The sequence below is a fragment of the Triturus cristatus genome, chromosome 3_2 (genome assembly GCF_964204655.1).
Source record: "Triturus cristatus chromosome 3_2, aTriCri1.1, whole genome shotgun sequence".
Classification (NCBI taxonomy): Eukaryota; Metazoa; Chordata; class Amphibia; order Caudata; family Salamandridae; genus Triturus; species Triturus cristatus.
Genome location: NC_140584.1, coordinates 59348247 through 59373218, shown reverse-complemented (window position 1 = coordinate 59373218; position 24972 = coordinate 59348247). Strand labels below are relative to the sequence as shown.

Genomic DNA, 24972 nt, shown 5'->3' with positions numbered 1-24972 from the left:
GCGCTATCTTGGGTGGGGATTAAAGTCCCCTTTCAGTGCTGGGGGTCCTTAGGGGGCAACTAGCCTACCTGATACCTCCAGTATGCCCCAGATAGTGGTATTGCTGACAGGTGGACACAGGCCACGCCCCCTTTCTCCACCGCTCTACAAACGCGCCTCCTGGCACGTTCTTGGTTGGCGGATTAAGTCCCCTTGAATCTTAAGGGTCTCTGGGGCCAACTAGCCCACCAGGTACTTCCAGTAAGACCCACACAGCTGGATTGCTGCGCGAGGCCACGCCCCCTCTTTACACCACTCTGCAAACGCGCCTCCTGGCGCACTGCTGCTCGGGGGATGAAGTCCTCTTTAGTCCTGAGGTCCTCAGGACACATGTGGACCTCATCGCCCCACCAGTAGTGCGCAAAGAGGTGCATTTGCAGAGTGGAGTAAAAAGAGGCGTGGCCTCGGACCACCTCTCAGCAATCCCACTGTATGGGGCTTACTGGAGATACCTGGTGGGCTAGTTGGCCCCTAAGGACCCTTAAGGATCTAGGGGACCTGATTCCACAATGCGCCAGGAGGCGCGTTTGCAGTGTGGTGCAGGGAGGGGGCAGGGCCTCTGGTGAGATACCTGCTATTTTTTTTCTTTTTTTTGGGTTATAAGGGGAGCTGTGTGGCCCCCCTCCTCTCCCTATTTTCTGGGCCCTGGGGTCCCCATCCCCCTGGGCCTGCCACTTTTGATGTTTTTAAATGGGAAGGGGGCCCCCCGCCCTCCCCTACAGAGGCCGATTTCTGCCCCAGGGACCCCATCCCCGGGGCCTGCCCTTTCGTAGGGGACCGCGGGGGGCGCCCCAATGCCCCCGCGGTCCCAGACGGTTCCCGCCTCCTGCGGTAGCCGGCATTGCTTTTGGACAAGGGAAGCTGCTGAAATGTAGCTCCCCTTGTCCAAATGCAAATCTGCTTTGCTTCATGGAAGTCTAAAGGTAGACCTTAATCTTCATAGAGTGGCACACTTTGACTGGCCCACCTAGCACTGTGTAACTTCCTTTTGTGCGGTCTTGTGTCAGTGTAGTACAGAAGTGTGGAGGGTTTATAGGCAGACCCTTATGCTTGGGTGGAGAGTAGTCTGTTCGTACTATGATCTCTCTATGAAAAGAAATTAAGGCTAAACTTTGATTGTCTGATATTGTGCGGGTGGCTGTGTGAATCTTTCCAAACGCCTTCCCATGGAAGCCTACTTAGGCTCAGTAACCGTCTTTCGCATGCTGACTGCTTGACAGGAGCCCTACTTGGGGTGGAATTTGGCTCCTGACCGGCAATGTGACTGTAAATAATTCAGTCTACAGCTGCCAAAGCAACTCTTTTCTCGCTTGTTAGTGAGTTGAGGGCTGTTCGAGGATGTCCTACTGGACCATTTCTCGGGCATTGTGAGTACATTTACATTTGAAAAGTGTTGTTAAAAACCTCTGGCAAGCTCAGACGTTTTCCCCAGTCCCACAGTTGGACGAATCGTTTTCATCCTTGTGAATGTTTCCTCCTCTTCACTGAACGGATTAAAGTTATACATGGTGGGGAATTTTGTTTAAATGTACATTTTTTTTATTGCATGCCCTTGACTACCATGTTTAGGCAGGAGCATATTTTTTTTTTGTGACACATGCCTACAATAAAAAAACTAATTTGTACCAGCTTGCCAATGTCAGACCTGTTGGCTTTTCCATAGCATGTTAGACTTTTCTCGCAGCAAAATTGATGAAATATAAACATTTTTACCATGACCCTGCACCAAGGCACAGTGGAGCATTTTGCAGAGAATTTCTACTAGAGCAGGAGCATTTAAAAAACCAGGTGCTACATAAAACATTGCTGTGTCTTTAGGTAGGGTCCAGTTAAAGTATAGCACAGTAAACTGGATATGATGGGGAGGTGGGTGGAGAGTTGTAGCTGGGACAAACCTATTCTTGACATGGCTCTGTTTTTACATTTTATCGATTTACAAAACGTCAGCTAGTTATTTTACTCATATTTGCTATTTGTGACATATATATATATATATATATATGTGTACATATATTCTAATTTATCAAGATTTATATGATTTCTGATGGATACTAATGCCTGCAGATTCCTCACCACTTGAAATCCCATGCATCAATCTGAAACCAGAGAATATTTAATAGCTCTCTCATGAGAGTAGGGGGTGCTGGCTCTACCTGGGCATCACATGCAATGCCTTGAGTACCTGGAAACCCTCTTGTGTGATAAGCTGCGCTATATTAGTGTTGATTGATTGACTTCACTGGAGCCATAAAGTGTTCCTGGCTCCGTGGTGATGCCAGTTCCATTTTTCTGCACCATAGATTCTTTCCTGAGCTCTGTACTCTCATCAGTTTCTAAACCAGTGTTTCCCTACTAATTTTTGTCATGTCCCAATGGGACCTCAACCTAGTTCTCACAATCCTTATGTTTTCCCCATTTGATGCGTTGCTCATTTACGATTGCTAGTTTTTATGATGGTCAGTTTAATCACTTTTACGTCAGCTAGACGTGTTGGTGAAATACAAGCCTTTGCTGTGAAATCTCCATTTACTTCTTTCTTCCTAGACAAGCTGCTGATGAGAACCAGGGCTGCCATCCTGCTAAAGGTTTGTACCCCTTTCCATCTAGCTCAGTCAGTTAAACTTCCAGTGTTCTACCCTCCTTCACACAACGAAGGAGGAAGAAAGACTTCACTGTGTTGAACCCAAGAGAGATGTCAGCTTCTATGTGGACAGGACCCACGAATTCAGGCTGGACAACCTGCTCTTTGTGGGTTACATTGGAAAGATGAAGGGCAAGGCAGTCCATAATGGGACAATCCTGTGCAGCCTGAGCGTCCCTTCACATGGCAAAGCTATATTGTCTGGATTCTGAAGGAGTAGGGAAGGTCACTTCGCTCATTCGGTGCTCCAGGAGTTCTTCGTATAACTGACCATGCACCTACCTCCTGGTGACGAGGATAGTGATGAGAATCTATTCAAAAGATGAGGAATCTGCAGGTAGAAGTATCCATCAGAATGAAAGAAGGAAAATGACTTACTTTTGGTAACACTCTTGCTTGTGGATACTATATCTACCTGCAGATTCCTTACTGTTCTACCTGCCTTCCCCTTTGCATGCCAGGTTATAATTAAAAATATTATATAACCCCCAACAGTCTTTGTAGAAGATGGGTGCTTCCACCATTGTGTCGGTGCTTTTGTTACGGGTGCAAGCCCCTCTGGCCATAAGCAATCTAACTCCTTTGCAGGACAAAACGGGTACCCCAGGATGTGATTGATAAAAGCTCTTTTATAGCAGCTATGGTCTACTGCGTTTCGGCTCTGTGGAGCCTCTGCCAGGGTCATGGTTTTCCTGCTAAAGAGTTGTATATGATATATAATATAACTATCTGTCTCCTACTGACAGTTGCCAGTGTGTAGTTATAGTTAGAACCTAGTTTATATTGGAAAAGCATTTTTTGTCTTGGCTATAATTTTGGTGTCTTTTGGCCAATCTTCATGAAATTTTCCCAAAAAAGTGTTGATGTAGGCTTCGGGTGTCACAGAAAGTTTGAGGGTGATCCGTGCAGTGGGGGACAGAGAATATGGGCCGCGAAATAAGGGTGCCTTTGGGCAATGTTAATTCATATAGGTACCTTTTGCAACACCTACAGCCTGAATCGCTGAAAGGACTTACACCAAATTTGGCAGGGAGGTAGATGTTGTTTCAAGGAAGTGCCTTTTGCTTATTTGGTGTAAATCCGTTCTGTAGTTTTTGAGAAATTTAAGTTTAAAATTATGAGATTGTGCAGAGAAATGCACTGCTTTGATAGACTGCCATCACTTTAACCAGGAAGTATTGCCAGTCATCTTGGGACTCTGCTTCAAGCCGAGTATTCCCCCCCCCCTTCAAAAAAAGTGCAAATAAATAAAAGGGGGCAGAGTAGGATTATCCTGACACCCAAGCCATGGTCTTGGGGTCCCCCTGGGATCCCGCCTCGGCATAAAACCATTAAAATAAATATATATTTGCTGCAAAATCACATTATTTGCGAAATCGTGACAAAAGAACGCGAGGGCTCCCATGCTTGCTTTACAATAAACTCCGGGTGGGCCTTGTCTTGGGGGCATATAATGTATGTAAGAGGGAGGCGCACAGGTCCTCCCTCCCAGGGCTAATTAAAGCTCCGGGGACCTCCACCTCCCCCGGTCTGTTATTAATGCGGGTGGGGCCACCACTACCGTGGGGCTGATTTAAAGAAAATGGGTGGGGCCTCGTGGACCCTCGCTGCCGGGGATCACCACCTCCCCGGGGCAATGCCATAATGGGAGGGGGGCACACATACACTTATTAAGTTGGTCCCTTGCGGACCCCCGGTTCTGGGGACCACAAGCTCGCAGGAGATATATACAAGATGGAAGGGGGGGGGCGCGCAGCCCCATACCAGGAGCCCTGCTTGTTCCAGTGTACCGCACCCCATCGAAACCTCCTCACCCCCCTTGCCCCCCTCCCCCTGGTACGGCTCCAGTTATGTCCCGGGGTGCCCGCACCTGGGACATTGGAGTTTGCTACGGCTTGGCAGTGGTATCCATGACTACTGAGGTCCTGTTAATAATTAGAGAAATTTAATTTTCAAATTAATTTAGTGTTACGTTTAAAAAAAAAACATTAAAAACACAATAAGTTTTATCCCGTTATTGATTTCATCTGATGTGTTTGATTTTCAACCGAATTCTACCTTGGAATATTATTCTTGAGATTGTTGATAATTAGTTTTTATGTCTTGGTTTTGTCCATTAAGGGACCAGGGTTGTAACTTATCTTATTAGTTCCCTGGTCATCTGATATTAATTATTTTCAAGTGATTTAAAGAAAGCTTGACTGTCTGATACAAAATTGTTACCATCACGCCTTTTATATCTGTACCTTGAGGTGCCCAGCTTTTTTCTTGCTTGGTAGAATACAATCTAGACCAGAGGCAGTTATTTATCTTTTTTTGTTATTCTATAGTGATGTGAACCGGATGAAGTATATGCCAGAGTTGGCCTATCGTGGGCTATGGCTGCTTTGCCTCCCACTCCACGGGGAAGTGGATCACGTAAGAGCCTTTTCAATTTTCCCCCATCCCTCCCTTCATTTCTTTTGGTGTTTGATATTCCTTTTTCAGGTCTACACTCCATTATCCTGAATGCACTAAAACTTAGTTATACTTTGCTTGTTCAAAAAAACTGGAGAATTTCTATTTTTAGCCTGGTGCTGTTTGGATAAACCTAGTCCAGAGATATATACAGAGGGTCCTTGTTTGCTCACAACTTACAGTTATATACATGATGTCTGTAGTGCTGAAGTTTCAACACATGCAGCCTCCATTGGGCAACTAGCAGTAATGGTAACTTTATTCCTTGGTTTTCTGCTCTTTCTAAAACTTCTTTTTTTTTCCTAGGATACGTAAATTGAGGCAACATTGAGTTAGGATGCTTCATTGTGCCTAACTACTACTGCGGTTTATATTTTACCCATCGTACTACTGTAAGAGAATGGCACTTGTTGACTGTTGTGACTCCTGAGGGCAGTAGCAGGAGGCAGACTGTAAACTCTGGCCCCTTGACCCCATTCTGATCTGCTATTGTGTACTTTGGGATGATGGTTTCTGCTAACAAACTAATTCTGTAGCGGTGCATGATCAGAGGACAGAATGCTGTATGCCTTATTTTGTGAACGTCCTGCAATCTCTTCCAGACCTTACGCCGCCTGTTCCAGCGGATCCTCAGTGTGATTCTGATGATGCGCTGTGGGGAAGGATCCAATCCTGTGCTCCTCAACATTTGTGCTCAGGTGGAAAACTCCAGGGAACAGGCCATACGTTTTGTCAGGTAAAGTGTTTTCACATAGACAGAACCTGCATGTACTGTTGTTTTACTTAATCATTAAGGTCGAACAAAGTAGAATAGCCTAGTAAATGACGTACAGTCATGGGGCAGGTTCATGCAGGAGAAAAGTATTTAGCTATTAATGCTCAGCAACATAATAAATCATATTGAATACACATTCAAAGTTCTCCTTGGTACTAACACAAGTACCTTGCTTCAAATGTGGTAATGTCTCCTTATTTGAACACCTGCTTTGCAGCTGGAAAACTTCCCACTTTCACCTCTTTATTAAGGAGTGTGAGCAGATATTCTGTGGGCATGATGACACTTCTAATGCTTTGGAATGGTGATAGCTACCAGTTAGATGAAGAAGCACTACTCTGGGTTTAGTTTTTATGAGCTCGGGGTGAATATAGCAATGCTTAAAAGCCTTTTCGTTTGTGTGCAACTAGACCCACTGTTGCATAAAAGGTTTAATTGCAAAGAGGCACAATATTGAGTAAGTGTCCCGTCTAGAACTTAGTTGGATTTAAGGGAACTATTTGGCATTGATTTTATAATGTGCCTGGGTAGAAACCTTTCCGAAGTGGACAGCCATACCTAGCTAGAGTTTGAAGAACATTAGGAAGTTTGGCATCGAATTTTACCCTGAGCAGAGTTGTTTTTTCAACAGAAATCATGGATTGTTATTGAATGGGCACATACAGGAAGGAAAGGCGAAAACTAATGTCTCTGCACATGATTGATGTTTGTAGACTCAATTTATGTTTTTGTCTTCGATTTATGAATTGCAGCAAACCAAAAAAGTTTTGTTTTCTGTGGTTTCTAAGTAGCACTTCTGAGAACAATTGTTTTGATCATTCAGCCTGGGGAAGTAGAGGATCTATTTTGGAGTAAACTGAATCAGTCAAGAAATCCTTCTTTGGAAGGCAGGGATTAAAGAACTTTATCTATTTTTTATTTGAGGCAATGCTATAGTAGAACTCTAGTACTCTGTCTGACCTATTAGATTTTAAGTTGTGTTCTTTTTTTCAGTTTCCTGATTGATGAATTGAAGGAAGTCTCCTATCCTGCATATCGCATTTTATTGCAACATATCTGTGCCAAGGTACTGTTGTCTTGCATTTTACCTGTATGTTCAAAAATAATTGTTTAAAGCATCAAGTAATACTGCCCCTGTGATTTAAAGAACACTTATAACACACAAGCGTATTTATGTAGAAACTTTGAATCCCATTCTCTGACCTGTCTTGTGGGAATTGGGTGAGAATATTGACTCAAGAAATGTTGTCTGGATCACAATAACCTAAAATATTGCTGAAGTAGCTAACAAAAAAATCCCATTAGGATATTTTCTAAAACATTCACTTGCTTTAATTTCATAAACTCTACACGTTATTTACAATTTGTGATATAGGTGTTTAATTAAAAAAAGTGACAGAACTGAAGTTTGCGGAGGATGTGGAATACATGGTGTGTTATATTTTAAAAATGTTGTTAGGTGAAATAAAGGTGAGAGGGTTAGTGAAGAGTTGTGGATGGTTAACCCAGGGGATTCTTTGGGGGTTCAGCATTGAAAAGTAATGCTATAGTTTGTCAGTTTCAGTGTAGCCTTTGAGGCACATATGGAGTTATTTTTCTATGGCTGTTAAAGGGAGATGTGGCCAACTTAAGCTAGAATTCTTAAAGTTGGCTGTTGTACTGTGTAGTAGTGGATAACAAAGAAGTACAATACAGTAAAGGTAACCTGGCTAATCTATACTTTTTTAAGCAGTAAATATTGTTCATTATACTAGTTATTTCATATTTAAAACATTTTGTTTCTAAAGGCTCTTGTTTTGGATTTATTAATGATGCAGTTTAATTTGATGTCATTGTAGACTATATATCGGAATTTGTAGGTTAATTGCTGTTTAGAGACTCAACGTTAAAGCTTAGATCTCTAGTATGTAAAAGAAAAGCATTTTTAGCAGCTAGGAAAGATCTCCGATTACTAATACATCAATGTTCACACAGAACTAGAGATAAGTAATTGGATCATATCTTGAAATAATACGGTTGGTTTAAGAAGAAACAGCTCTGTTTCATGTTTCGTTCACTTCTCATTCCTGCCTCTGGAATAAATCTCTAACTGTTCAATGTTGTGATGTTGTGATATTGTGATGCAGGTCTCCAAATACGTGACATAACTTGTTTTATTCTTTAAAATTAGGACAGTACTTAAGCAAAAGACAGTAATGCCACTTACAAACAATAAATAGTGGAAATCCCCTATGCACGGGTCTGCCCTTCATCTCATTGCTCTGCTAGATGGATACCATTCCATTACTGTGTCACAAGAAGGAACCCAAACGCTTCTTTCTCTTTGATGTGAAAAAGGCCTTTGAGGCTTAAACACACATTTTATTTACCTGCTGAAATAATAGGCATAGAACTGGTTTGAATTTAAAGGGATTCCCTTTGTCAAACAAAATGATATTGCTATTTAGCTTAGAAATGCTCAACATCAATGAGAGATGCGTTTTAACTCCCTGAAAGTGTATTTCTGGGCTTGAATTTGAAACATACAGAGGGATATACTTCCAACTCAAAATGTTAGATGAAGTTTTTTATGATGTTGGCAAAAAATTTGCCAATTGCCAACACATTGATGCTTGTTAAACATGTGAATAAATGTACAGATCACTTGTGAAGCTCAACGGGCAGTTGCTTGACAGTTATCAGCTTAACAGGTTTGGTTTGTTGTAGTACTGAGAGTACAGTTTTAGCATAGTCAGTTACAATATGTTTTTAAATAAATGTGACAGTGTTTTGTTGTTTCTGTCTTATGTATTTACAGGCCTTGGGCTAAATTTCCATGTCAGAAGTAGCTATTCAGCCATAATAATGTTTCACGATTTCAAGAAGTGTAATGAGGCTATGCTTGCTATCCCCGGTGGTTCTAGGGAGATCATTTGTTGCAAACAGGTGTTTGACCTGTTAATGTTGGAAACACTAATGCTTAAGTCAGTAGTAGGAAGGGTAAGGCACAGTTAAGTGTGGGAAGACATAAAGTGCATGGTGATTGTGTCCCCCCCCCCCTTGTTGTAAAAGATCTTGTATTAATTCTGGAATGGGACTTTACAACTGTTAGCGTTTTTTTGAAAGCTGTGGCTACATCACTTCTAATATTTCTTTTCTAGTTTCCAGATAAATCAGAGCATCGATCAAATGCTGCTGAAGCCTTGGTTAAGCTGCTGTGCAAGTTTCCCAACGCAGAGTACGCCACATTTATTCAGTGGCTGTACAGGTATTCTCGAAACAGTAAGGCAAGTTCCGCTCATTGTGTTTTCCCACCTCTTAGTTATTGCCAGTCTGCTTACAGTTCGTCTTCATACATACGTGTCTCTGACATTAATCATCTTCTTGCCCTTTGCTGCTCCTCCACAGATGTCATATAGAGTGTTTGCTCTAGAAGTGGCAGTGGCGCTATTGGAGCTTCCAGAGAGACAAGTGGATAACACAGTTCCTTTGGAGGAGCAGAGGTTTCTGCAGCACAAGTTTCTTGTGCAGGTGATGGTATTTGGTCGCTGCTCTGACAAGGCCCCAACAGTGCGCAGCAAAGCACTCTCCTGCCTGGCCCAGTGCCTTGAGACGAAAGTGGCTACGGCGGTAGAGGGTGTGCAAGAGCTACTACAAGGAAGTAAGTACAGTATTGCTGATCAGTGCTATTTTGCAAGTGAAAAGTTGTCACTCGCCATATAGGAATCTAATCTAACATGGCTTTAGTCAAGTGATGTCTACCTTTCATTTCATGGAAATTACTTCAGTTAAATAAAATCATCCTGAGCTTCTAACAGAAAGTATCAGTGTTAAAATAGTGACCACTTCGGACAAGTTTCCATTAGTGGCTACTGCATGCAGCATTGCTACCAGCGACCACCTGAGGGCATTAGGCACGGTCATCAGCAAATATTTTTATTCATTTAAATGTTGAATGTCTCTCCTTGTCAGAGTAGCGCTATATGCAGTGCCCCCTGGCACTTAAAGACCATTAGCAATAAGACTCCCATTCGCAGACTGAATTACCCTTAAAAAAAAAAAACACAAACCGAAACCCTATCTAATTCAACCAAACAAAAGCTTCTCGTTTATTTGGTTGACTACACTCAGGAGCAACTGGCAAGCTATTCATTGGGAGACCCCCCGCTTTTGTCATTGTATCTCCTTAACTTTCTATATATATATTTTTTTTTTTGCTGAATAGGATATTTCAGGTATTCTAATTTTTTAACCAATTTTTGACTGCTAGGGTGGAAGAAAATTTTCGGTCCAGGTCATTCACTTGAAACCCAATTCAAAACATCTTTTGGTCTTGGTCTGTCCGCATATATGCTTTTTTTTAAAGCCTTCATCGTGTTAAAGAGGCCAATAAAATGAACGATGGCAAACATAGATTGCGTTATTTTTTCTTTTTTAGCTCTAGTCCTTAAATCTCCTTATTTTGCCCAGGTAACCTGAATTTGTCCTCCTTTTTTTAAATTTGTTTTTTAAGGCATTGGTGTGAGACATTGGATTGTTGATTGACCGGGATACAAGCCCTTCTGAAGCAACAGCCACATTCCTTGTTAGGGTGAACCACCAAAAGTCACTTAATTAACCTGTGCTTGACCCTCCGGCAGCTTGGTACAAACGTAGTCGGGCAATATTGGAGGCAATATTTATAGTATTTATGCATCACTTAAACAGTAATAAAGTGAAAACCGAACACAAGAAAAATCCCACTCCAATTTTGAAAAAGAGAGTACATTTTAATGACTACTGTGACACCAGAAGGACAAAAATCCAATCGATAGAACTGAAGTTATGAATTTTCAAAGTTTAAAATGAAAAATAGCACCTAAAATATCAAAGCGGCAACCATGGACATCGAATCTTATGAGACCGGGACTAAGTCAAAGGTAATGGCGATGGAGCACGGTTTGGATACATGAATTGGATTGGGTCAGGGCTACACTTATCTTTGGACTTAGAAGAAATTTTGAAGAAAATTGTCTGAGAACGTAAAGTTCATTGGGGCATGGCAGCCGGAAGGGACCTTAGAGGAGTTTTCGGGGTGCCACTGGATGATGTTGCGGTGAAGAATTCTACTTTCAGACTGAGTCGCTTTTTTGGAAGTTGAAGATGTCCAGTGAGACGAAGCTGCAGGCCGTAGCCGATGAGAGCTCCATGAGGCCAGATAACTGTTCAGCGAGGAGCCGCTGAACAGGGTATTCTGCTGCAGAGAAGAATGTAGTGGGAGCTTCCACAAAGTCAGATTGACCTGCTACATCTGGGCTGATCGGCGAGCATGTAGGTCCCGGTCTCCTCTCAGTTCTCCTAGCACGTTTTGGCAGATCATTTTCTAAGTCCCAGGTTTTGGATTTGGGCTAGCAGGACAGCCCTCTGAGGGCACAAGGCAGACTTTCGGCAGTAGGGCATTCCTCTTAAGTACACAGCAGGCCACAGGTAGCAGGGAAGTCCTCATTCTGCAGATCCAGTAGTGAACTGAACAGTGGGTCTGAAGGTCCCAGTTTTATACTGGGGCCAGCTTTGAAGTGAAAGAAAAGTCTACAGTTACCACACAGAAGTGTCTGAAATTTCTGACCTCCCTACCCTGGTCCCAGTATGTCTGAGGGCGCAATGGACTAGTGCAGGTTTCTGCAATGAGTAGCTCTCCAGCTACATATAAGAAGCTATCCTTTGTGCTGCCCAGACTACTAAATTAGAAGCTTTGCTTGATTGAATTACCATGTATCTGATAGAGACATCTAACCGCAGATTCTTCACCTTTGAATTTCCCAGGCGTCTGACTGGATTTGGAAGATTTTTCTTCAAGCAGTACCCCTGCATATATAGGTGCCACCTCGGCGCACTGACGTCAGTTCTTTTCTTACCACACCAGTCAAGCGCTGATCCATGAAGAGAACAACCCTTTGTCAATTTTTGACATGTTGTTTTCGATGTTTTGTCGACCCCCCCACCCCCCTTTTTTGGTGTGTAGACGTTTTCCATCATGTCTATGAAGACTTCTAGATACAAACTGTGCGCCGCCTGTCACCGCTCCAAGTCTGTAATGGAGCACGACCACAACTCGAAGTCCTGCACCGATTTCCGGGCCATGGCTCCGAAAGCTTCGAGGGAGCGGTCCCTAAAGATACTTGCAGCCCGGCACTCAACACCATGTCGCCCGACTCCTAGGAGGTCTTGTTCACGGTCCAGGTGGAGAAGGTGGTCTGGGCACCACTCCGGGAGTCCCAAGTCCTTGTCCTTCCACTCAATCATAGCATGGGTCAGGTAAGAACCATAAGAAACACAAGAAGTTGAAGCATGCTTCGAAGTCTCATCATCCGTCCGGCAACGCGAAGGAGGAGCCTCTGCGTTCTAGGCCTAGTTTTTCAGAACTTGCGCCTGGGTCAGCTCCACGCTTCTTTGCCTTTCCGGGAGCCAGAGCGATCCCCGTCCAACGTAAAGAATGTTTTGACACCATGTGCCTCATATTTGGGCGGCCTAACCATACCGGCGTTCCTTTGGGCCCCATAGGCTTAGAGGGGGATCCATCGTGTTACGCACTGGCGGCTCTGATGTTCCCCCATGGATCTGGCCGGCGCCGGGTGTCCCATTGCGACCTCACACTGGCCCCAACGCCGATGCTCTGCCACCGGTGTGACCCCTCAGAGGCGCCAGCCCCATTCTGATTCTTGACTACCCAGAGCCAGTACCACGTTGACCGACGCCAATACTAGTGCCTACAGACCCTACAGGTCCTAGGTGATCGCCTGAGCCCTATTCCGAAGGGCTAGGAGTGTAAGAAGTTTGGGAGGGGTTCACTGGACCCTTTAGAAGAATAGCCTTATCATGAAATGGACTTGTGTGACGAGTTGAATGAGGCCAGTGGACTGGACACCTTTCCAGAATCTGGTATGCTTTTTCCCCCTACCATGGCTATGGAGGAGGAAGCGTCATTTGCTATGGCAGTGTGAAGGGCGGCTAAGGTCCGGGACCTTCAGCTCCCATCGGTGACGGTCAAGGTAATATCGCTACTATAGGTCTTGCAACCAGGTGTCTTCTCTTCAGAACCCTTGCTACTCTTTAATGAGGCCCCTACAGATGTCCTACTAAGTACCTGGTCCAAACCCAGCACAAGGGTTCCTGTGCATCGGATAATCGCCCTGCTCCAAGGTGACCCAAGCTTCCTCATCAACCGCCATACCCCAAAGAGCTTGGCGGTTCAATTCTCTACGTCCCATGGTGCGTTCCCCGTCTGCTCCCCAGGACAGAGAATCAAAGTTGCTGGATAGTTGGGGTAAGAATATATTTTCTTACACCAGCCTTGCATTGCGTTCGGTGAACACTGTATGCTTATTGGGCAGTTATTACCAATGGTTGCGTAATTGTGGCAGGTCCCGGAGGAGGCTCAGGCCGTCCTCTTCCAATCCATGTCAGACAGGGTCCTCTTCCAATCCATGTCAGACAGGAGAGATGCAGCACAGTTCGCCATCTTTTGTGGTCTTGACACAGCTGACTCACTGGGCAGAGCAATTTCATCGATAGTGGCTGTTCAACACCACGCCCAATTGAGAACTTCTGGCTTTTCGAAGGATGTTCATGCCTCTCTCATGGTCATGCCCTTTGATGGTACCTGCCTCTATGTAGACAAGGTAGATATGGAGCTGGAGCTCTTTAAGGACTCGCAGGCTACGGCCAAGTCCTTGTGCATCTTAGTAGCCACATGTCCCCAGTTTGCCTTTCACCACGGAAGGGGCTTTCAGCCGTGTCAGCCATACCCCAGCCATAGGACCTGTAAGTTCCACAACCTCCGAGGAACATTTGATTTTACTCCGGGAGAAAGTCATGGCTCTCTTGGTCAAAGGAACCACAGAGAGGGTTCTGGAGCAAGAAGTAGGCTGTGGTTGATTTTCCCGCTCCTTTTTGGTGCCCAAAAAGGACAACAGCCTTTGTCCTATCCTAGATGTAAGAGTCCTCAACAACTCTCTCTGAAAAAGAAGAAATTGAAGATGCTCACTCTAGCTCAGGTCCTGTGTACCCTGCACCCAGAAGACGGATGGTAGCGTTTGACTTGTGGAAACCCATTTTCACATTTCCGTCCTTCCTGTCCATCGGCACTACCTGCGGTTTACCGTAGGTCATGAGCATTTTCAGTTCATTCTGCTTCCCCTTTGGCCTTACCAGCGCCCCTCGGGTGGTAACGAAGGTGATGGCGGCGGTTGCAGCTCAACTGTGCAGATCAGGGATGTCAGTCTTCCCCCTATCTCGACAACTGGATATTAAATGCTGGGTCGCACCGCACCTCCAGACTACAGCAAACCTCCTGCATTCGCTTGGGTTCAATATCATCTCCCCAAAGTCACACCTGGCTCACTCTCAGACGCTCCTTTTCATCAGAGCTGTTCTGGACACAGTGCATTCTCAAGCCTATCCTCCCGAATGGTGACTCCAGGATATTCAGTATAGGATACCGATCTTTCACCCTCCATCCTGGGTTTCAGAGAGAGTAATTGAGGCTGCTGGTCATCATGGCCTCCTGCATGTGACACATGCCAGATGGCATATGCGAGCTCTGCTGTGGGACCCTAAGTTCTAGTGGGCGCACAACTAGGGTATCTCTCTGACCTGGTTAAGAACTTGAAGGGAACTGTGCGAGACCTGCAGTGATGGCTAATGAACCACAGTGGGGTCAGAGTCAGACCCATCTCCCTTTTCCAACCCGATCTCACAGTAGAGATAGACGCGTCACTTCTGGGATGAGGTGCCCATCTGGGAGAGGTGGATATCAGAAGACGCAGGGCTCATGCGAAATCCAGACTCCACCTCAACCTGCTGGAGCTCCGAGCAATCTTATTGGCATTGTAAGCCTTTCTACCCTTCATCAAAGTAAGGCTTGTACAAGTGTTAAGACAACACCACTTGCATGTGGTACTGCAACAAACAGGGCAGAGTGGGGTTGTGGACTTTGTCAGAGGCCCTGCGTCTCTGGACATGACTGGAACAGTAGGGCATATCCCTGTTGGTTTAACACCTGGCAGGTTCCCTGAATGCCAGGGTTGACTAACTCAGCCATCGATGCCTAGTGGATCACAAATTACATCTCCACCTGGAGGTGACGCAAGGTGTCTTTCAACAGTGGAGAGATCCTTGGTTAGATCGGTTTGCCTCCGCAGAGAACGGTCAATGTCCCCAGTTTTACATGCTGGAGCTTCCATGGCGGTTCTTGCTCGGACAAGCTTTTAATCTCGAGTCGAACTCAGGCCTCCTGTACGCCTTTCCGTCTCCATACCACTTGTGCCTAGAGTTCTCAAGAAGATGAGGAATGACCGGGCCCAAGTCATTCTTGTGGCTCCGGCCTGGGCACAGAGTGTGGTGTGGTATCCAGAGCTTCTTAGCATGAGCAGCAGGAGTGTAGGGTCCTCCACTCAAACCTGTCAACTCTACGCCTTCTTGTGTGGAGATTGAGCCGTGGCAGTTGACAGCATTCGATCTTCCTCCTGAAATCTGTAATGTTATTTTGGCAGGCAGGCGTCCCTCCAAGTCAATATACGCCTACCGATGGAACAGATTTGTACTATATTGTACAGAAAAGTGTCTGGTAACAATAGCTTCTCCTATAGATTTGAAAAGAGGAACATTCCTTAAATATTCAAAGCCATAAGTCAGACTAATTGTGTTTATATTTTATTTTCAAAATACATGTTAATGAGATTTTACATTGATTCAGTTTCAAAAAATATTCAGATATCATCTGGGCTCCCTACATACTCCAAATCAGAACCAAACATACACACAGCCATATCCTCACAATTCAAACCAATCATACCCACTCATACAAAGAGAGCATACATTCCAATAATTAAAAAGATGTTTTAATATAGTATCACTTGACTAATATTCTGTTGATATTAATTAACATAGCTACACATATAAATCTATTTTATTTCTTTAAAACAATACATAGTTTGTTGTGCAACTCTGTTCTATTACTGTTGTTTCTGACTCCTAATACAATTTTCAGAGTCAATTGACACGTATTGTGTTGATATCTCCGGGTTAGGTAAGGGAACTGCAGCTAGATAGTCTCTACCAGATAATGCGTTACTCAAAGCAAGTAACTTGTTCATTAGTGAGTGTTGTGTAATAAATAGAAGTATTTGTAAATGAACACAGTGTGGTTCTTTTTCATTTAACGTACACTACAGATTAAACTGGTAAAACAAGCTGGTATACACTACTTCAAGATTAGCCTGAGGGCTGCTTTCTGCAGCTATTGCTTTGAGAGGTTTCTATGTTTATGAAAGACCGCTAAAATCACCATAAAGGTTGCTTGGATTCGTGCAAGGTGCATCACTTAAATAAGTGTGCACCATATACTAAGCCAGCCTCCTACAACCACCCTAAGGCTTACAGGTCTAACAATTGGTTTCTCTTTCAAGTAGGTAAAACAGTTGATGGGAGTGTGTACTTTAGTTATGTATTCCAATACTTTTCATGGAGACCTATAATTTTCTTTCTCTAATGTGGGTCTTATGTCGGCGGGTAATGTGCTTGCATAGTTAAGAGATACCTCTTCAGCCCTTTTCTCTCCTCGTTAGTAGCTGGTTCTACCTTCATGTTGAGGCTGTTTGTCCTTCGGGCAGAATTGTCCAGTGTTCGATACCTAAACATGGACACCTATAATTTCTTCTTCATATTGTGCTACATCTAAGGCCTCTTGAGTTGTTAAGGAGAGTTTCATGCACCCGTTACTCTCCTCTGTTGTTGGTAACCAATTCACCAGCATTTTCTTGCAATTTCCCTTCGAGGAGGCCATAAGTACCTTTCTAGTTAGAGGAGTTCAAACCACACTGATCTTGTCAGACACTTAGAGCCTCCAGTCTGCTCTAACAAGTTTTGTCTAGTTTGGTTGTTATTGAATTAATTTACTAAGCTAGATGAGGGTGGTCAATTTCGATAAGCAGGGCACCCTATTTATTAGTTCCTCATGCATCAGCTATCATAGCCAGAAAGCTTACAATGTCTGCACCATGAATTTTGGAGAACACAAATGCAGGCTTTCTCCAGCTTCTCAAATTAGTCAGAGGTGCAGTACCTAACTATTAAGCAGAGACCTGAATGGCCACTGTTTTGCTTCAGAAAGTGGTTGGAAAATAATACTGGGTTGCTGTCTGATGAGTGTCTGCAAATATCTGAACCACAACACATCAAGAATTTGAGGTGCCAACCCGAAATAAATCTTGATGTCCTACTGTCTTTCAAAAGTTTAAGTTTACAGTTTGTTTCTGCAATTATTCCCGTTTTTTCTGTGTCGTATAGTTCTTGGATCGTAGGTATGATTGCTCACAAATAAGCATTGCTTTCCCCAATTTTTGAAAGGTCGCCCATTGTAACGGTTGTGGCCCACCCCTTCACATGAAGCACACATACAAGTTCTTTTGGGTCCCCAAGTTGATTACCCGTAGAAAATGTGACTACTCTTAGTGCCCATGGTGCCATCCTGCACAGAATTTTATACAAGAATGTCATATCTCTACAAGAGTGTGTCACCGATGGAGAAAAAAAAGTGTTAAAAAACCCTTTTTGCCAGGCTTCTAGCTATTGATTGGAGATAAAGAGAAACACTGCAGTGATCAGCAAAGCACCACCAGAATATGATAAAGTAGAAACATGCCAGGCATAACTCCATAAAAAATCAAAACTACTAGAAGGTTAATCAACTACCGCAATAGTAGGAAAAGGGGAGAAGAATGCAAGGAAAAATCTGGGAATTAATGTGTTACACCACATCCTCCTCTTGTGGATGCCTCCCTTACACATTCTTCGAACAAGTACTGATGTCGCAGGAAAAGATTCTACTACGTCTTGGATTTGAACTTCAGAGACCACCATCTTTCAAAGGGCTTTTAGAAAGCCTTGTCCGTGCCTCTTTAATGCAACGTATGGAGTTCGTTTGACAAATGAAGAATCAACGTATACATCCTTGTTGTTACACTGAATTATGCAGTCCTGCCGCTGCCTTTAATCTTCCGTGCTCACAGTGGCTCTCAGAGCACTCTTCCCAGTGACCGCAAGTGTGAAGATACCAAAGTAATCAAGCGGTGAGGGCTTCCAGCCATAAGCTGAACGTGGTGTCCAACAATTTGCTTTTGGACAACACTTGGAGCACTGCTTACTCCCATGAATCCATAAAGTCTTTGGTAGACTCTTTGCCCTGTTGTCGGCCCAGAGCCACCGATCTCTGCACAGATGTAACAGCATCTCACCCTCTTGTAGCTCCCTGGATATCATCTGTTGAAAGAAATGGCGAACTAACAAGGGAGCACGGAACAAAACATCTTCCCACGAACACTCTCTAGATAAATCCAATACAAAGGAAATCAAAGCAGATTTCAAATCTTCGGAGAATTAACATTTTTTTAAAATAAAATACTTTATTTGAATTTAGAGAATTATGCAAAAGGAAAGTTCATTAGCCATTTTCATCACATTGCTGAGACAGACGCCTCCAAATATCATTAATAAAAGAAACTTTAAAGTACACACATTAGTAGTGTAGGTACTGTAAGAGTATGAGCTACATTGGATAAATGGTCAGTGGTGTGCCTGGGTGCAGATGTTAAGATTTTGGTGATATCTTAGTTCTGTACCAAAGTGTTTTTACCAAGCACCCCAGACACTCATGGTGGATGATGGAGAACCATATCTGTGCCGGATAAGACCTACACATACAAAGCCCACAGGTTCATTTAATAATAAATGCATCCTTGAAAGGATTGGGTGGGGGCTCATCTTTAGAAACTCGCAGCAAGCGCACTCTGTAATCAGTAGGAACAGTCTCACCAAATAAACATTTTGAAACTGAGACAGCAAGGCTGGTGTAAGTATCTTTCTTACCACTTGTTCAAAATCTGGAAGTGTTGATGCAAACAGACAATGTGACGATTTTGCATTACATCCTTATGTAAGGGGGAAATAAGTTACAATCTCCATTAAACAAAACACAGCATCTATGGGATGAGGTGCCGCAGAATGGAATCACTTTGACAGTGGAAGATCTAGCGGTCTTACTAATGTGTGTATAAACTGCCTCAGGAGAAATTACACATTGTTAAAGGGGGGATACAAATGTCATGGTACATTAACTCATGTTCCACGAACGGCTAATTTCCTATACACAAAACACAAATTCTGCGCATGCAGGTGTTGATCTTTAGGACCCAGTAAGAAGCAGTTTTGAATCTATGGTCTGGGATATTTGCAAATGCCTTCTCTTCAGTGTTAGCCCCCAGGAGTTTGTGGAAAGACAAATAAGTGCCTTGTTGTCTCATTCTAGTTAACTAGTCCTTCAGTGTGTCCAAGTGTCTCATGTGCGGCAAAAGCTTTTTGTACGAATAAAGTCCACTCTTTGAAGTGGAATACATTTTGTATATGGGCAGATATACGCAATTCTAAATCTACTGTGAATTAGATCTGAATAATTCCTACCTTATTTTCTTCCTTTAACTAAGGCAGATCCATCATCCTCTTCAGAAAGAGTCCACCATATTGCAATAGAAGTGTGTGTGTGTGTATATATATATATATATATATATATATATATATATATATATATATATATATATATATATCTGATACACTGGATTTGGCCTCCTCTACCCACAGGTAGTTACAATAAAAAGAAACCTAGTACAGTTATGTGCAAAATAACTCTCCACTGAAGAAAAACAGGTTCTTCTTGTAAAAACCCTCACCTACAAGAGTTACCCCTTGGTAGCATGCTTCATCATCGGGTCCATTCCGATCTGCTGTGGATCGGGGCGTTCTTCGACCTACATGGGAGCACTTACTGATGTTATATACAATGAAAAAGATGTTGTTCTTAAAAGAAATGGAGTGGGGGGTAGATGGTCTGTGGTTTAAAAATGCCAGTATAGTAGGTGTCCTTCAATTTATTTTTACCTCTATTCGGTTTTATTAAAATAGGGGGAGTTCATATTTTAATTGCGATTTCCTTGTTGAATTTCTTAATAGAAATAAGGGTGATACAACTACTAAATTAAAATTATGTATGATTAGATTCATGAGCGCGATTGGTCTGCATTGCTACTTTCCAAAAGGGGAAATCTCCACAATGGAAATACGAGATTCCAAATTATCCGTAGAGATCAATGGATTAGCTTGTAGACAGTTTAGGACTTTCTCATTAAGTCCAGCTAAACCAATATTTGTCTGGAGCGGTTTGTTGGGGAGATACTCCCATACTATATGATCTAGTGGGCGACCTTTTGCGGGCAGGCCTTGAGGAACATCATTGTGGGATTTTCTTAGAAATTGGGTTCCTGGTTGACTGGGGTGTGAGCCCTGGTCAATCAACAACCGCAATCCTTGTCAAGGTAAGGAATATCAAACCCCAAACCTCTGCTCAACCCCTTGAGAGCTTGGCACAGAGAAGTCAGGCTTAACTTTAGAGGCAATGTGAAAAGTATTTATACACACTTCAAACTGAAAACACCATCATATGATTCTAAAAATCCATTTCCAATTCCATGTAATCTCGCAGTCTTAAAGTGGGAGCTGTCACGGATTAGAACAGCTTGCCAAGAACAGAATGTGTGGGATGTGCTTTTGAAAGCATGAGAGAAAGAGGTGTGGAATGTACTTTTTGTTCCCGAAGTGCAATGTTATCAGCAGTGGTGCACAAATGTGCATTTTGTGTTGTACATTGGGAAGTATTATGAAGTTCTTACTATTTGCTTCGACATGCCCTCATCTCATCTTGAATTCTGACTCGGTCTTGCTTGAGCTTTTTTGCGCGCACCGGCAGGCCCTAAGAGTGCTCAAGTTATTTGGGTTATTCACGTTCAAGGTTGCCTTGTTTTTTGAGAGGAGATTGTTGAATGTACCCTCTGAGGCTTTCGTAAGCTTCACTGGGATAATGTGTGGGAAATGTGCTTGGTGCCTTTCAGAGCAGAGATTGTCGATGTCAGAGAAATGTGTGGAATGTACAGCTCCGTCTCTGAGTCAAAATACAGGGGCCAGGCCTGCTTCTGTCTTGATCTTGACACGGACCTGTACGGTCAGTTCAGTTTTTCGTACCTGAATAGAGGGGGTGAGGTTTCTAGCACCTTTGCCTTAGGTTGAGTAAAAGGTATTTAAAGGCAGTGAATCTTGGCAGCCGGTGGGAGCTCAGTTGTGGGGCAGACGTGTTGTCACAAGAAACTTGGGATTTGGTTCCTGGCCGCGAGTCCTGCCTGGCTGTCAAAGGGCTCCTCCAGCTTGAGTTGGCAAGGATATTGAGTGAACGACCGGTGAGGTGTTTTCTTTGAGTATTTACTTTGTAATGTGTGAGAGTGACTTTGTATGCACATCCAAGTCTCCAGTGATTATAATCATCTGAGGTGCTATTATTGCTTGTGTGTGTATGTATTCTCCCTCGCAAGGGGGCGAGTGGATTTGTCGAGCCCTGATGTATGTGTGTGTGTATATATATATATATATATATATATATATATATATATATTACCTACTGGCGGTCGCCAGTAGGTAGTTATAGTTAGGACCACGTTTCCATAGGAAATCCGCAACATTCTATTTTGAATAACTTTGGCGCCGGTCGACGAATCCTCGCGAATTTTTCAAAATAGGTGGGGCGCTACGCTCCGCTTCTACCCTGAAAGTCTCGGGGGGATTCGTCAAGCGGGGGCTGAGATAAAAGGGGGGTCCCAAAACGTGTTTTTCCCATGCATTTTTCCATAGGACCTTTAGACACAGCTACAGCCCGAACGGCTGAACAGAATTACTTGAAATTTGGCAGAGAGGTAGTCCTCAGGTCAAGGAAGTGCCTTTTGTAGGTTTGGTGTAAATCTGTTCAGTAGATTCTGAGAAAATAGCCTTTAAATCAATATATATATCTGAGCCAGCTTACGGTGCGCTTACGGTGCGCTTACCGTACGCGTACGGTGGCGTGCGCGAGCGCGATTTTGATTGGCTGTTAGATCTTTCCGTGCGCGCACGGAACGAACTGCGTTAAGTGGGCGCGCACGCCACGAATGGCGTAAAGTAACTTAGCATTTAAAAAACCTTGCAAATTCACTGAAAAAACCATAGGTTTCACACATGTTATAGTTAGCGGAAATTTTACTGATAAAAAACCAATGAAATTCCCCCGTTATAGTTAGTGCAGGCAACTATAACTCCCGCGACCGCAATCTTCTGCTGATGACATATGTGTCTTTATGAAAAAAAAATATTTGTAATATATGTATAGCTAAAAATGTATGGAAGAAGACATGGGTAAATAAGTGTCTAAATACAGTATTAGCATCAGCAGAGGATTGCGGTCGCGTGAGTTATAGTTGCCTGCACTAACTATAACGGGGGAATTTCATTGGTTTTTTATCAGTAAAATTTCCGCTAACTATAACATGTGTGAAACCTATGGTTTTTTCAGTGAATTTATATATATATATATATATATATATATATATATATATATATATATATATATATATGCTATCCCACAGCGGTTGAGAGGTCCGAGTGTACGGCGCTTCAAAAAGGTGCGTTATCCTCGCGGTTTGAACCAGAAACCGCTAAACATGCCAACAATTTCCTCCTCAAAGAAAAGTAGGGTCGCACTCCAGTTCGTGAATATTAAGTGAATTTATTCACAAGTCAGCCACAACGACAGACACACAGGTTCCAACCAACGCGTTTCGGTATACACACGATACCTTGTTCACGGTCGTTTGTTTTACTCTAGGTAACTCAAATTTAAACTTTTCAAAAAAACTTTACAGAAGGAAATGAAAATACCTCATTTCCTGATCAAGACAGGGCTTACTCCTCAGACTGATGGGAGTTGTAGTCCCTTTAATTTCAGACTTTGCATAATAATGAAAAGGTAAGAGACAAGCATTAAAATAAACAAACATTGGTTGAACTGGATAATCCATTAAACAATAGTGATGTTTCAGGTAAAACCGACGCCAAAATTATAATTCATACCATAATTTAAACCAAGGTAAGATATTACACATTCGTTTTTCAGCATTCAAAGGTATTGCACAGTCCTGGTAACAGATTCATTCCAAATTTGTGATCCAACAGAAAAAGAAAACCCTACCACTTTGGTTATAAGGGTTTAGTGCAGAGTGCAATTATTGCGGGTTGAAAGTTACCATGTCTGACCCTTCAGTGGGGCTATTTTATTCTCCGAATCGCCAGTAATTTATTGGCCACATCTAGCAGTTTTTCCTCACTGGCATCTACGGATTTAAGGGGGGGTGAATTGGAAACCCCCATGGATAGTGCTAAATAATCTTTTTTAGGGGATATGTGCCGTGTCCTGCAGCAACGTCAATGGGAGCAGAACCAAATGGCGCAAAGACAACCTTGTGGTCGAGGCAGAGGAAAACCATGGTACCAAAGAAACAGAAACGAAGGGGACGAAGAACCAAACAGCCAGACAGAAAAAATTGGTACGAAAACCAGGAGTATGAGGCAGAGGAAGGAGCAATAACGGATGAACTCCAAGTGGTAAACCTCTCAAAACATGAACTATCCCCTTCGGAAATCTCACTACTAAAACGAGGCATCAATTATTGCCCGGTACAAAGAATGGATTTAGCACAAATGAGGATAGATCTTTACCTCTATATACGTAAAATCAAATTGGCAAAATTCTTCTTGGAAAATCAAAACAGACATAAACAATCTAAATTAATGGAGAAACCAACCTCCACACTACTAGCAAAGGAATCCAATGATTTCCTGACATTACTTAACTTAAATGCGGAAGAAGAGGAGGAAATATCGCTAGAAACAGCATGCCCACAATTGGGGGCAGGTTTAAGTGAAAAACGTCCGAAATCAAAATTCAATCCACAGTTACCTCCTGGTAACAAAATAGACCTCTTCCAAGAAGCAGTTATCCATGACCTCTATAAAATGAAAAAGCCCCAACATAAGGATAATCTCACGAAGAGTGAAAGAGAAGCCCTCGATAGTCTGACCAAGGACCAAGAGATAGAAATTAAAATGGCAGACAAAGGGGGCAATATAGTGGTATGGGATCGAAACCTTTACATCACGGAAGCTATGCGGCAGTTACAAGATAACATACATTACGAAAAACTGCAAACAAATCCCACTGCAACCTACAAATTGGACATAGAAAAAAAACTCAGAACATGGACATCACAAAACTTGATAGATGAAGAGGAGAGTAGGTATCTACTTGTAGATTTCCCCAAATTGGCAACAATATATTTTCTCCCGAAAATACACAAAAATCGACAAGACCCACCGGGAAGACCAATCCTATCAGCAAAGGGCTCCTTACTAGAACCAATGGCAAACTACATTGACTTTTTCCTTATTCCTTATGTAGCCAACCTACGCTCATATATCAAGGACACAACAGACCTATTAAGAATTTTACAAACAATAACTTGGCAAAATACATACCATCTAATAACAATGGATGTAATTGGACTGTACACCAATATTGACAACGCCCTGGGTCTGAATGCTGTCAGTTACTTCCTACAGGAAAGAAACATTCATTATAAAAATCATAATGAAATGTTACTAGATATGATCTCAACGTGCCTTACATGTAACATCTTTCTGTTCGGTGAAGATCTTTTCCGACAAAAGAACGGAGCGGCTATGGGCTTTTCCTTTAGCCCAAGCTATGCCTGCTTAACAATGGGTTGGTGGGAGGAAAAAGTTGCATGGAATACCCAAAATGAGAAATACACCAAACAGATTGTCAGCTGGACTCGTTTCATAGACGATCTTTTTATTATTTGGAACGGAGAGGTGGAGGATTTCCAGGATTACTTTCAAATACTAAATAACAGTATAAGCGATTTGAAATTTACCTACGTAATCCATAAGGAAAGAGTGACCTTCCTGGATATGGAAATTTATGTGAAAAATAATCAACTGGAAACAACACTTCACCGCAAAACAACAGCTACAAATGCAACTTTGGAAGCAACAAGCTTCCACCAACCCTCTCTAATAACCAGCATACTGTATGGAGAATTTCTACGGTTAAGACGAA

The 24972-nt window shown here is 42.9% G+C and overlaps 1 protein-coding gene across 1 annotated transcript in view; it reads left to right on the top strand.

The window, feature by feature from the left end:
* Positions 1-24972, top strand: part of NCAPD3 (non-SMC condensin II complex subunit D3) — a 1141478-nt gene that overhangs the window by 335102 nt on the left and 781404 nt on the right. The window contains exons 7-11 of the mRNA XM_085646993.1: positions 5011-5098; positions 5740-5873; positions 6906-6978; positions 9053-9178; positions 9300-9552. Of these exons, the coding sequence (XP_085503119.1) occupies positions 5011-5098; positions 5740-5873; positions 6906-6978; positions 9053-9178; positions 9300-9552 (674 nt within the window). The remainder of the gene's footprint in view (positions 1-5010; positions 5099-5739; positions 5874-6905; positions 6979-9052; positions 9179-9299; positions 9553-24972) is intronic.